The 14,301-nt window shown below is 37.5% G+C and overlaps 1 protein-coding gene and 1 long non-coding RNA gene across 2 annotated transcripts in view; one reads left to right on the top strand and one right to left on the bottom strand.

Moving 5' to 3' along the window:
• The first annotated feature begins 900 nt into the window (after positions 1-900).
• MMP26 (matrix metallopeptidase 26) lies at positions 901-11,789 on the top strand. The gene is given in 6 exon segments (XM_073879600.1): positions 901-932; positions 7,551-7,900; positions 9,198-9,222; positions 9,225-9,414; positions 9,985-10,133; positions 11,347-11,789. Coding segments are annotated over 5 exon segments (702 nt in total). The 5' UTR covers positions 901-932; positions 7,551-7,801; the 3' UTR covers positions 11,586-11,789.
• LOC141370442 (uncharacterized) overlaps positions 10,871-14,301 on the bottom strand; it is a 6,472-nt gene continuing 3,041 nt past the window's right edge. The window contains exons 2-3 of the long non-coding RNA XR_012374469.1: positions 11,815-11,925; positions 10,871-10,934 (exon numbers count right to left, since the gene is read on the bottom strand). This is a non-coding gene — a long non-coding RNA (uncharacterized lncRNA). The remainder of the gene's footprint in view (positions 10,935-11,814; positions 11,926-14,301) is intronic.

Raw genomic sequence — 14,301 nt, 5'->3', positions numbered from 1 at the left:
GTTTGACTTTTGATAATTTAATTATAATGTATCTCAGGGTAAAATTCTTTGGATTTAATGTACTTATGTTTCTTTGGGATTCATGAATCTGAATGTCAGTAACCTTTTTAGATTTGAGAAGTTCAGCCATTATATCTTTAAATAAGCTTTCTGCCCCTTTCTCTCCTAGGACTTCTATCATATGTATATCCATTCTCTTCATGGTGTTGTATAACTCTTTCAGGACTTCTTCACTATTTTCATACTTTTTTTTCTTTTTGTTCCTCCAATTGCATAATTTCAAATAACTTCTCTTTGAGTTCCCTCACTTTCTTTTGTTTATCCAGTTTGCTGTTGAAGCTCTTTATTGAATTTTCAGCTCAGTAATTGTATTTTTCAGCGATAGTTCTTTTCTTATGGTTTCTATTTCTTTAGTGAATTTCTTTTTGTTCTTGTATTGTTTTCCTGATTTTGTTTAATTGTCTGTGTTCTCTTGTAGCTCACTGAGTTTCTTTAAGATGATCATTTTTAATTTTTTGTCAAACAATTCATGGATCTCCATTTCTTTATGGTTAGCTATTGGTGCTTTATTGGTTTCCTATGTTAGTGTCATGTTTGCTTGATTCTTCATGATCCAGGTAGCCTTCCATTTGTGTCTGCGTATTTTAAGAAGCTGTCACCTCTTCCAGTCTTTATAGACTGGTTTTGGTAGGTAAAGACCTTCTCCTGCCAGGTCCCTGGACAGATAGGACTGCCTCTGGGACTTTGGTTGAATGAGGCTGGAGCCAGGTCACAAGGCTGCTTCTGAGCTCAGTCATGTTTATGGTTGGTGGACCTTTTACTAGGGGTGTGGACAGGCATAATTCCTCCTAGATTCCCAGCCAGCCAGGAGTGCCTGAGACCGTGGTTGAACAGGGTGAGAGCCAGGTCATGGAGCAGCCTCAGAGTCTGTGGTCAGTCTGTTTGGTGAAGAATGTACAATTTTTATAACACATATATGTGTGTTTTTGTGTATATGTATGTATGTGTGTGTTTGTGTGTGTGTATTTGTGTTATAGGTAAAAATTGCGGGTTTTGCCAGTTAAAGTCCTCTGACTCTAAGAAGATTGTTTAACTCTCTGAGTTTTAATTTCCTAATCTATAAAATAGGGTTAAATGGGCTAATTCATATAAATAGCTTGTGACACTTAACAATCAGTAAAAGTTGGCTGCTCTTATTATTGTGGTTATTTTTTGATAATTATTATTATACCTATTTGAATAAACACTGATAATGTAAATGTACATTTATAAAATGTAAATAATATAAATTATTTTACATCACTTTTAAGGCTGGATAATCTGTTTCCCACTTCTCTCTACATTCTTTTTTTTTTTAAGATTTTATTTATTTATTTGACAGAGAGAGACAGCGAGAGCAGGAACACAAGCAGGGGGAGTGGGAGAGGGAGAAGCAGGCTTCCTGCTGAGCAGGGACCCCTATGTGGGACTCGATCCCAGGACCCTGGGATCATGACCTGAGCCGAAGGCAGACGCTTAACGACTGAGCCACCCAGGCACCCCTTCTCTCTACATTCTTATATCCATGAAAGAGATTTGCTTAATATAAAGCTACACTCCAACCAAAAGGATTGACATAAAGTTCCAGGCTTTTCCCCTGAGTTCCTACAATACTTTTTATTTTATTTTTATTTAATATTATTATTTTATTTTATTTTATTTATTTTATTCCTATGATACTTTTTTAAATAAAGAGCTGGGTTACTCCTATATTTATTTCCTCCGACCAAACCAGGTTACAACCCAGGTCAACATCTCATTCAGTCAGTCCCTAGTCTAACTTGTGTATATTTATTACAAGGCTTAGCACTGTCTCACAATTATATGTTTAATTTACAAAACATTCTATGAAATGGCAAACTAATTTAAGGAAGGCTTTGTATCTTAATAACATTTGTATCACAAATGACATGGTATTCTCTGGACAGAAATGATAAATTGTGAATGCAGAATAGTTTCAGGAGAGAAAATATACATTGATAATAATTAAATAATTAAACATGATGATAAACATTTTTGTTGCTCTGTACTGCTGTAGGGGTACTGATGACTCTTCACAGCCTGTACAATTCCCTTGTTCCCATCTCTGATTGTCCCCTACATTCTCTACCAGTAATTCTTTTCTCAGTCTAAGCCCAAAGTCTAGTTTTGTTGTGGAAACATTTCTTCTACATCTAGATGAATGAGATACTGAGTCACTTTTTCCCAGAAGAGTTTCCAGTGTCATAACAAAGGCAACAATTTCCCAGCTTTGGAAAATGCCTCCCAGCCCCTGCCGCCTCATTACCTTAATCACACAAATGTAGTTTATGCATTCCTGTACTTTGAAAATGCTTTTTCTCCTGCCACTAAGAAAGTTTACCCAGAAGGAGTTGGAAAACAATCCATACTCTGCTGGGAAAGATTTTGGGACTAAGCCAGATTTTTTAGCCCCAGGCATCAGATGCTATTGGAATGATGAAGAGGGTGAAAGTGTGGGTAGGGAGGGGAGGAGAAATGGCTTACTGTTTCTCATAGCTGTTCATTTTTAAAGTAAAATGTAAAATCTAGTATTCATTCTCAAAGCTTTCTTATTGAATTCACAGCTTCTACACTCCCTACGTTTTCAAAACCTCTTGCCTTGTAACTGCTCAAAAAGTGTGATCCTTAGATAAGCAGCATTGGCATTACCTAAGAACTTGTTAGAAATTAAAAATATGAGGTCCTCATTGGTTGATTAGTGGATGAAGAAGAGGTATTATATGTATATGGATGAAGAAGATGTATTATATATATATGGATGAAGAAGATGTATTTTATATATGTATATATAAAGATGTATTTTATATATATTTTGAACTCAGCCATAAAAATAGAATGAAATCTTGCCATTTGCAACAACATGGTTGGAGCTAGAGAGTATAATCCTAAGTAAAATAAGTCAGTTAGAGAAAGACAAATACCATATGATTTCACTGATATGTGGAATTTAAGAAACACAACAAATGAGCAAAGAGAGAAAGAGAGAGAGAAAGACAAACCAAGAAACAGACACTTAACTATAGAGAACAAACTGATGGTTATCAGAGGAGAGGCAGGTGGGGGGGATGGGTGAAACAGGTAATGGGGATTAAGGAATGCACTTGTTGTGATGAGCACTGGGTGTTGTATGGAATTGTTGAATCACTGTATTGTACACCTGAAACTAGTATAACATTGTATGTTAACTAACTGGAATTAAAATAAAAACTTATAAACATACTAGGACCATCTAAGACTAGTGAATCAGAATCTATATCTTTAACAGCATCCTCAAATGATTCATATTTACGTCGCATTTCAAGAAACGCTGCTGTACTTCAAACACATACTTCTTGTCTGTGGCTGAATTATTAATATGCCACTCATTTACTTTCTTAGGTTAAGCGAGGCCTCAGCACCCAGCACTCATTTACTTGAGTACTGGGTCAGTCTTACAGGTGTCTACTCATCTGAGTCCACCCTATCACATTGCATAGTGCACCCTGGGATCACCAGAAACAGTATTGCAGTGATGTGTAGCACCACAAGTGATGAAGCAATCTCTTTGAAATTGGCAGTCCACTTCAGTGATGAACTGTTCTGCCTTCAGATTAAGACACTCTTTTTTGAGTATTATGACTGTCAAATGATGGTCAAATGTTGTGAAGTCCTCGTTTCCTTAAGTCTAAGAAGAAAGTAATAAAACTCCTACTTCACGAATGGTTGTGTCAATGAGAAAGATAGTACATGCTTGACATAGAATATGTACTCAATAAATTATTGTAACTTTTATCTGCCCTAGGTTGAGAAACTTGAGTTATGTGCTCCCATTTACCACTAGCAAAATAGATACAAACAACTTAATCTCATTAGTAGCTATGAGATTCTTTCACTGAACACATTTATTCATCTAATAAATAATGGGTTCCTTCTTGGTTCCAAAGACTGCTGTATCTATCTGCAAATTGGAAAAGTCCCCGTCGGTCCTTAATGAGTCTATGGTAGAGTTTACAGACTGGGAAACATGGGGGGATTTCATTTATTAACAATTCTGCACCAGAATTATAAGAACAAGTCAGAGTAACTGAAGAACTGCCCTTTATGGGGGACTCTGATCATGTCCTGTCAAGGGTCAGGGAGGGCCCAACTTCTCACTTCCTGAAGACATCTAGCCTAGATGGTGAAGCCAACCTCCAACTGGCCACTTCTGAGGGACAGGAGAGTAATGAAGAACTGACAAAGAATGTGTGCAGGAGCATTTCAGGGATTGATGAGTGGGAGGGGTTAAAAAAGAGATTTCAGAATAACTGAGGAGACATAAGAGATTCAAAAAGGTTTGTGCTCTTTTTTCAGTGTTACAATACATTTTGGAAAACTTCTAGTAACTTTTGACAGTTAGGTATTATTTCTAACACTGTGACTCCCCTGAGCTTAGGCTCCAAGGTTTGTGAATTTATTCTGTTTGAAGGACCAAGGATGTGTTGATGGTATAATGATGGATGTCTGCCAATAAATATAAGCAGCATGCTCATTTAATAGAATTTGCTTTAGAGTTAACCAGATAGGGATGCAAATCTTATTATTTTTACCTTTTCTATGGAGAGGTTGTACTGTTTCTTAAACTTTAGTTTATTCATCTTGGAAATGAAGATTAAGGCCTATGGGAACATAGTGAACAAAATCATATTTTACAAATTTGAAAGAGGCTATAAGAAATAACCTATCTTTATATTATACCTACCTAAGAATAAACACCCCTGGTTTATAGGCAATCTTAACTCCATCTTGCCTTTTCCAGATTTAGAATATTCACTTCTCCAAGTTTACCACAAACACTTCCAATCTTCTTAATTCTTATGTTGGATTATCCATTATTTATTTACCCATATCTTTAGAATATAACTTCCTTCTCTTAGAATGTAAACTAGTTTATAGCATTCCCACATTAAAAAAAATCAACATTATTATATATATGCTCATTTGACCACAGATATTACCATTTATATTATAGTCCTGTATCATTCAGGATGAAGTGTGTGTAACATCTGGTACCTTATTGATCTACATTTCTCTTATTTACTTAAATAAATGATACTTATTTTTATGGAAGTATAATTAGCATGTGGTAAAATGCACAGATAACTAAGTAGTGAGTTTTGAAAAGTGAATCCTCCTGTATTATCCAGATTCTAGTCAATAAATAGAAGGTGTTATCACTTGAGAAAGTTCCCTTGTGTGTATATTTTACCATCAATCCTCTCTCTCCTCCACAGAGTAAATCCCTGTTCAGTTTTCTCTCCATAAATTAGTTTGCTTTTTCTTGAACTTCACATAAATGTAACTATAATCACACATGTTTAGCTCAAACTAACGTTTTTGATGTTGTCTGTTTTGTTGTATGTGTCAGTAATTGGTTCCCTGTTGTTGCTGGGTAGTGGTTTTCTATCCTCTATCTATCTATCTATCTATCTATCTATCTATCTATCTATCTATCTACCTATTTATCTATATCTATCTATCTGTCTATCTATCTATCTATCTACCCATCTATCATCTATCTACCTATCGTCTATTGATGGATTGATTATCTGTCATCTATATGTAATTTTGTTCCCCTTATTGGTGGAACATTTCAGTGTTGAATTTGAAACTAACTTTATTCCTTAACTACATAACATTAGTATGTTATCTCTTATTTTCAAGTCCCATCTTTATTTTTTTATTTATCTATTTTTTAAATTTGTATTTATTTATTTGAGAAGCAGGGTGGGGAGCAAACAAGCAGGTGGAGGGGCAGAGGGAGAGGGGGAAACAGACTCACCGCTGAGCAGGGAGCCTGATGCGGGGCTAGATCCCAGGACCCTGGGATCATGACCTGAGTTGAAGGCAGACGCTTAACTGACTGAGCCACCCAGGCGCCCCAAGTCCCATCTTTTAACATATAAAGTTATTATAATATTTGCCAAAGGCATAAAATACAGACTTATTTCATAATAGGTCCTCAATAATTGCCTATGTTTTACAAGTTCTTATATGATCCTCAATTTTCATCCTTAACACCTGTTATTTGATTTTTGTTTTTACTATAGGCCCAAGGCCTGGAACTCTGGCTTCTATCACATCTTGCTATCAGGCTAACATTTAATGGAATTGTGAACCTGGTCTTAATGCCAACATCATGGTTGGCGCAGTCCTCACAGCCTCTTTCACCACTCCCCAATGCCAAATATTGCCAAGGCAGAGAAATAGCAATCAAATATGGTGTCTTTCCCAGCCATGAGGAAGACAGGGATGGGAAGACAGAGCAGAGGGCTTCAGTTCTCCAAAGGAGCATGAATGGAAGTTTCATTCCCTAGAAGGGCATGTTTTCAGAGAATAGGTGAAGGTAGACCAATTGGACCTATTGAGCCTGTGTTTGCAGGGACAACACCTGGATGGTATCATATTCAGGGAGTAGGCACCCCTGGAAGAAGAAGAAAGAAATTTGATTAAGATCAATTGTCAGAAGGAATTGATGTAGAAGCGGGGATCTAGAGTTTTGGGGGTGAGTCAGAAGTAATGAACACCCCTACTTTCTCCATTCATTTCCTATCCTATTTCCACTCTCTTCCCAGAGTCGTTTTATCCCCTTTGGTTTATCTGGAGGAACTGGCAGGAATAGGAGGGAGAGGCATAGTCCTCAGAGGAGCAGTGTAGCAGGTGTCCCTGGGGTTGCCAAAGAATGAGCTCCTGAGAGCAAGAAATGGAACTGCATCTGTTCACTCCGTGTCTCCCTCATTGGAGGCAATTTCAGGTCTGGGCACTCAGAAAGTGTTCAGTAAAGCTTGGTGTTTGAATCATTCTCTCTCGGTGTCTCCAGGTCTTTGTTTCTGCTTCAACTTTTGTGTCCGTGTGAATGTAAAAATAATTGTAAAATAGCTCTTGCCTATTGTGATTACTGTTACCAAGCCCAGTGCTCAGTTTCTATCTCCCTTACACATCAAATTATGTGAATATTATTAGTTTCCTTAATTTACAGATAAAGAGATGGAGGCTTTACAGTATTAAAAAACTTGCTTAAGGTAGATCAACTTTTAGGTAGCTGAGTTAATGTTCATACTCATATTTGTGTGATCTCAAAGGCTATCAACTGAAATCTTTTGCTGTGTATATAAATTTCTGTGTCTCTCTCAATTTATAGTCAATTGACTTATTTTCTCAAACATATTTTTAGCAACTTTATCATTCTGTGTGTCCCTATAACTCTTCTATATGGGTCTCAGAGATTTTTTCATATTCTGATCTAAATTTTCACTACATTGGATGCTACTCTCTTCCTCAATTTCACATACCTCTCTCTTTTTAGCTTCTGGAGCAAGGTAATATTTGTTTGTGACTAGTAAAGAAATTATTCTATATGCAAAGGTATAATAAATTGTTTCTATGTCTCCAGTTTCTTGGGTTTTTTTTCTTCCATTTTTAAATAATAATGTCCTTTATAACCTGAGATATACCATTATTTCCTCTAACAGGGCTGTGGCCAGGTATTCTGAGGGCCATTAGGTGTGAAATGAATGGCAAAATAAATCCCATGGCTGCTGTCGTCACCCTGCCAGGCTGACCACTCTGCCTTCAGCTCGGGAAGGACAATGATGACACTAACCAGTGCAAGGAAAGGGCAAACTGGCAGCATGAGTCACTGGATGTGGCCAGCATGGCTATAAAGGCTCCATGATCAATGTTAGGTACATGAGTTAAGGCAGGGGGAGAATGAGCATTTGCCATGCAGCCTGCCGTCTTCAAGGTTACTGTTTTCCTGCCTTGGTGCCTTGCCTTCCCAGTGCCCCCTGCAATCGACCTTAAAGGACTGGACTTTATTAAGGTAGGTGTGCTGATTTGACCATGTTGTAACATTATGACTGTTGTGGGCTCTTCTTCCATTATATTTTATATCCATACAGTTACCACATGGTCTAAAAATGAATATATTAATATTACATACTAAATCTTTTTTCATTTTCTTTAATCTTTCAGGTTTTTTTCTTCTGATTTCAGAAGTAATGAAATCATCTTTGGGCCCCTAAAAGTACTGTTCTTATAGTGCCTAGTGAATAATGCAATTGCAGTGCTCCCCTCCCCTACTCTTAGCCTCCTGGAAGGGCATAGAAGAACACTCAGGGTCTGCATCTCTGAATCTGGCAGGTGGTGAGCAATCAGAGGAAGTGATTTAAATGGACTAATAAACTTGTCCTTCCTATGGACTGAGAAACCTCTCAAACTGTCTACTACACACTTTGAAATTTGTCAAGCAACTGTGAATTTGTTCTAGACTTTTTAAGCATCCAAAATAACTGAAACTGGTGTTAGTTGTGTACTTCATAATTACTCAGGGGCTGGGTAAAATTTCCTGCTCATACTTAGTCCAGAAAAATATGCTAAATCATATGCCTCTGAGTGCCCAGCCAAGTCCACAATAAAATAAAGGCATAAAAATGTAATTTTATACCAAATGTAAAAATTAATCATGAGTTTATATCAAGTACTATCATAAGAACTGTGGTGTAGGCCAAGTTAGAATAAGTACTGCCCTTAAAATACTAGAGTTCAAACATAGATACAGATAGAGCCTGACTGTAATATAAGGTGTACTTCTTTTTTCCCCCAGAAGTTGAAATTCAGTACCAGATGGTAAGAAAGTTAATGGAGACAGGGAGTAGCTAATGAATGAGTTCTAAAAAAGTATCTTAATGGAATGGAACGTATAAATGCAAATGAAGTGGGTATGCAGAAATGGCCAAATTTTACGTCATGGGAGTCATAGATTCTGTCCTGATTGAGAACACCTCAATTGGTCAGGAAGACCAGACACCATCTTCCCTGGACAAGTCCCACCTAACACCTTATACCTTTATTCTTGGGCCTCTCTTTCCTGACACTGGATGCTTTATTTCTGGAGAATTTTTAACAGGCTATCTAGGTCACTTTTATTTTATTGTCTCCCCGTGACAGGAGAATCAGGGATAGATGTCATCATTCAACTGAGAACAGGAGGTTTAAGAAGGCCAGATACAGAAAGCCCCATCCTTCCCAGAACCTCAAAAGAGGCTCTGCCCCAGGTTGCTGGTAGTGCAAGTCTGCCCTTATCCTCTCTAAGTACTCATCCCTTCCCTCTCACCCAGGACTATTCCCATCAGATTTTCCGGACCAAGAGTCACCACTCCTCACCCAGGGGGAAGACATACAGCACCTGCCGCCCTTCCATCTGAATGAGACAGACCTACAGGATGAGCAGACGCTGGCTGTGCCACACCATCCCCACTGTGGAGTAACTGATGGGGCTAATGACTCCACTTTCCCAGGAAGTTCTAAATGGGATAAGCACACTTTGACCTACAGGTGTTTGTTGTTAAAGCCTGGAGCAATGAGTGCCTCCTGGAGGCACTTCTACTGACTTCTGCTTAGTTAAAACTTTTTTTTTTGAAGTGTGTGCGTGTGTGTGTGTGTGTGTGTGTGTGTGTGTGTGTGTGTGGTGGGGGAGGGGTTGTTTATAGCAGAGAATTTTGACGTATTTTTGCTCCCTATCTAGGGTACTCTTTCTGTGGGGAATCCAAAGCATGTTAGAGACATCCAAAGCCAACTAATAATAACTTATATAGAATGCTGTACATTTTTCAATTGAGTCCACATTGATTATTTTTTCATAACTACTTTGTAGGGCTATGGTTTTCAGACTTTAGTTTATATAGGAATGTGGGGAATTTGATAAAATTCTCAGAAATCTAACAAATGTCTAAATTCTTAGGAATCTATATTTTGCAGGTTTAATTCTTTGGGAATTTATTTTACAGATGAGCAAAATGAGTCCCAAAAATATTAAGTGATTTGCCCCAAAGCAGTCATTTCTTTTTAGACGTAGGATAATTCCCATACCTCTGAGCTATTCCACTTAAAGATTTCTTCTTTCAGGATTATCAATTACCCAAGAGATATAAACCCATCCATAGTGAAAGGCATTATGCAAGACACAGTTTCCATCTGGAGCAATGTGACCCTCTTGATTTTCCAGCAAGTGAAAAATCAAGATGCAGACATCAAGATTTCTTTCTGGGACTTAGGTAAGAAACAGACATGGGAAGGAGGGTATGGTGTCCCATGTAAAGGGCAAATGGTCTCAATCCATAAAGAAAAACCCAGTCCACCTAGTTCAGCTTTTGAAAAAAGACAAACCTAATGGAAATCAGTAAGTCTATAACACAGAAAGACATCTTTAGTACAATGTAGCAGGAGATAGGGGAGGAGATGCACTGTTGTGTGAACAGAGTAAAGGAGGGTGACTGTACATTTATTTGCCTGTCAAAAGGCAGTTGTGTAGCCCTCAAATCTATTGAAACACTGTTCAAAGTTGATCCAACCTATTTATAAAACACTGTAGAGTCTAAGTTTCCTTCTCCCTTTTCCTTTCATTTTGGGAAGAAGTTTTTCTGTCCAACATATAACCTTCACTCAACCTCTGCCATCTTCTCCTCTTCTTTTACCACAGAAGATAAATAGATTTTTGGTGCCACCCCATTCCTCTGCATAGATGGTGCCTTAGCCCTCTCACACCTCTAGCATTATCCAGTTGCATGGTACTCTAAGGCACTGAGGCTTACTAGGACCATTCCTGCCCTTTCCCGGATCCCCCATTGTGACAATAGCTTGTCATTGTCCACAGCCCATGGAGATTGTTGGCCCTTTGATGGACCAGGTGGTGTCTTAGGTCATGCTTTTTTACCAAATTCTGGACCTTCAGGAGTTACCCACTTTGACAGAGCAGAACATTGGTCAACTTCATACAGAGGTAAAGACCTTACCTGGTAGGAATGCTAGAACTCTCTGGGAGCCCAGGTGTTGGTAATGATGGTCTTCATTTGGGCCTAGAAGGTAGTAAAGAGAGTAAAGGGAAGGACTCAGAGTGTCCAGGGTGAGATGGGAAAATTTGGTTGAGGAATTGGGTCTCCTATTTGAGTGGGGGCAGGTGGGATCATTTCTGAACAAAGATACTCCTATCATAAACACATGGTCACATTTTCTTTTCTCTCTTTATGTCTTTGCTTCCATTAATCAGTGTGTCTCAATTTTCTCCATGCTTCTTGTTCACTTCCAGTTTATCTGTCCATCTGTTCTGCCATTCTATTTCCCACTAGATTCCTTCCCTCTCTGCTTGCCTTTTTCTTGCTTTCTAACATTTGTTATTTCCTCCTTTTCTGTTCTCTCCTTTTTTCTCCCTTCTTTTTCTGCCTTCTTTATGCATAGTTAATATTTATACTTTTGTCTGTACCTTTTCAGGGTTTAATCTGTTCCTTGTTGCCATTCATGAACTAGGCCATTCTCTGGGCCTGCTGCACTCCAAGAGTCTGAACTCCATAATGTACCCCACATATGTGAATTGGGACCCTAGAACCTTCCATCTTGATGGTGATGATATCAAAAGAATTCAGCAACTGTATGGTCTGTGCCTGCTGGAAGGGAGGGTATCTGGGCAGGAAATTCCACTTGGAGTTTATTGTTTTCTTCTGTCCTCATAAGGAAAAGATGTTCATCTGAAATGCCCCAATGATGGCACAGAAGCATCATTCAACCTGAGTTTTAGTGGCTTCACTGGAAGATCAAAGAACTCAAGGCCTTAACGCAACCTTGGGGACTGCTTGAACTAATCCCTAAAGAATTGATCCTATTTAAGGCAGCTGAGTCAAAGCTCAGAACACTTCTGGGTCCCAATAAAGATGGTTTTTAAGAGTAAAAATTTGTTCTTACAATTTGGTGTGTCTCAGCATTTTGTATATTCAGTCACTGTGATCAAAGCGAGAGAGGAGTATAATAGAATGGAAAACTCTAGCAGAGATGGCCGTGAAACTCTCAAATTAGCTGAAAAGGTAAGAAAAAATAAGATTAGGAATAAATCTTTCATATGTAATTACATGGGTAGCATTTGAAGAATGTTATTTATGCTATATTGAAGATTGCAGCTATAGAGACCTGGTGTTAGGATGGTAGCCTATCCACTTACTTATTAGCTCTGAGACTTTCAGCAAATTATTTAACCTCCTTATAACTCAGTTTTGCATTTGCTAAATAATTGTAATTATCTACTGTCATAAGTCTAAATGCTGTAATGGATGTAAACCTCTTTAATCAGTGCTTGGCAGCACAATTTTCAGGTATTGTTGAGGAAGGACAATTTTTCCTCTACCCTTTAAATTTCTTCTAGCTGGTCTAAGAATGAAATTGACTTGAGATAGATTAACAGGAGAAAGAAAACAAAGATTAATTACATGCACATGGAGGCACAATGATAAAATTGAGATATACAGAGAGTTGACCAAAGCAGGTAGCTTTCATACTTTCTAGACAAAGTACCTACACTTTACATCCCAAATTCTCTTAATATTTACTTTTGGAGAACTTAACCTCTGACAATTGACTTTTTGAAGAATCAATGAAATTATCCGTGGTATGACTGGTAAGTATAAAAGAGACGATGCATATAAAACCAACATCAATAATGAAAAAGGCAATATGTTGACACTCCTGAAGACATTGAAAGATCATAAAGATGTGTAATGAGTAATTTTTAGTTAATAAATATCAAAATTTATATCTAGAATATACATTCTTAATTAAACATAGCTTACAAAAATAGGCAAAGGGAGAAGTAGAAAATCCAAGTAGCCCTACAAATGTTTAAAAATATAATCTATAATTATATTTCTTCACAAGTATTTTCAAAACTAACAAAAAAGAAAATCTGAACCATCTTTTAACTGTTATCTATCAAGACTATATGTAAAACTACCCCTGGATAGCCATTTAATAAAGACATCGTGCCATGCAAAATCTTCCAGTTGGAAAAAAATTTTTCTTAGATTATTTTCAAACTCTGCATAATCTTATAGCAAAACATGACAAAAACGTTATAAGTAAGGAAAATTTTGGGGTACTCTCACTGATGAACACAGATGTAAAAAATCCTAAACAAAATATTAACAAACTAAACCTGGCAATAAATAAAGGAAAGTCAAGTAACATGTCCAATGTGGGTTGAAATATAAAGTTGATATTTAAAAATCAATCAATATAATTAATCACATTAATAAGATAATGAAGGAAAATCATATGAATTGTAAAAATCACAAATCTCAATGGACACAGAAAATAACTTTATGAAATTCACCATCTATTCTTGATAAAACATTTAATCAAATGAACAATAGAAAGTAACATGTTCTCTGATAAAGGTAGTTACAAAAAAATATGCTAGCAAACATACATTAATGATGAAATGCTGAGAATGTTACCTGTGAGAGCAACAAAGGGAAAATAACATAACTTTCATCACTTCTGCTCAACACTGCACGAGGGGTCTTAACCATTGCACTAAATCAATTGTAGTGTAAACCCTGACAGTTGGTTTCTCTTTTTTTAAAGCAAGTACCTGACTTAAGCTTTGATTAAGCCTCCACTTCAAAGAGGCATCCATTTCAAAGATGACTATTTCAGGTAAACACTGCCAGCCACACAATTAGATAGAGAACCAGGCCCCCTAAACCAACCCCCCTCCCCTAAGGGGCCTCTGAGGCTCCTTAGATGACTGACCATTTAGGCCATGTGCTTTTTTACTTCTCTCTCTTTAAATTCCCGCTCTTATGTTTTAAATTCACCATTAAATTATCATATGATTTCACTCATATGTAGAATTTAAGAAACAAAACAGATGAACATAGGGGAAGGGAGGGGAAGACGAAATTGGAGAGGGAGACAAACTATAAGAGATGCTTAACTCTATGAAACAAACTGAGGGTTGCTGGAGGGGACAGGGCTGGGGGATGGGGTAACCGGGTGATGGGCATTAAGGAGGGCATTTGATGTAATGAGCACTGAGCATTATATGCAACTGATGAATCACTAAATTCTACCCTGAAACTAATACTGCACTATATGTTAATTAATTGAATTTAAATTTAAAAAATCACCAATAAAGAGTGAGCCCAAGAAACTCTAGTCCCTTGACTAGTCAAGTTGGCAACCTTGACTCCAATAAAAGAAGAATGCCAGGTCCCTGTGCAAGAGTGGGCTCTCTCCCCTTCCCCAGCCTCCACCCTGCACCTTGCTGTGTGGTCCCAGGTGTGCCATGTAATGTCCAGGTCCTATAAGTAATAAACCTTTTTTTTTTCAAAGTTTGCTAATAATTCTTGCTGAGGGCATCTTGCAGTCATTATATATATATATATATATATATATATA

The sequence above is a fragment of the Callorhinus ursinus genome, unplaced genomic scaffold (assembly GCF_003265705.2).
Source record: "Callorhinus ursinus isolate GAN/ISIS: 27379988/994484 unplaced genomic scaffold, GSC_fseal_2.0 scaffold35, whole genome shotgun sequence".
NCBI classification, from domain to species: Eukaryota; Metazoa; Chordata; class Mammalia; order Carnivora; family Otariidae; genus Callorhinus; species Callorhinus ursinus.
This window is presented reverse-complemented; position numbering and strand designations above follow the sequence as displayed.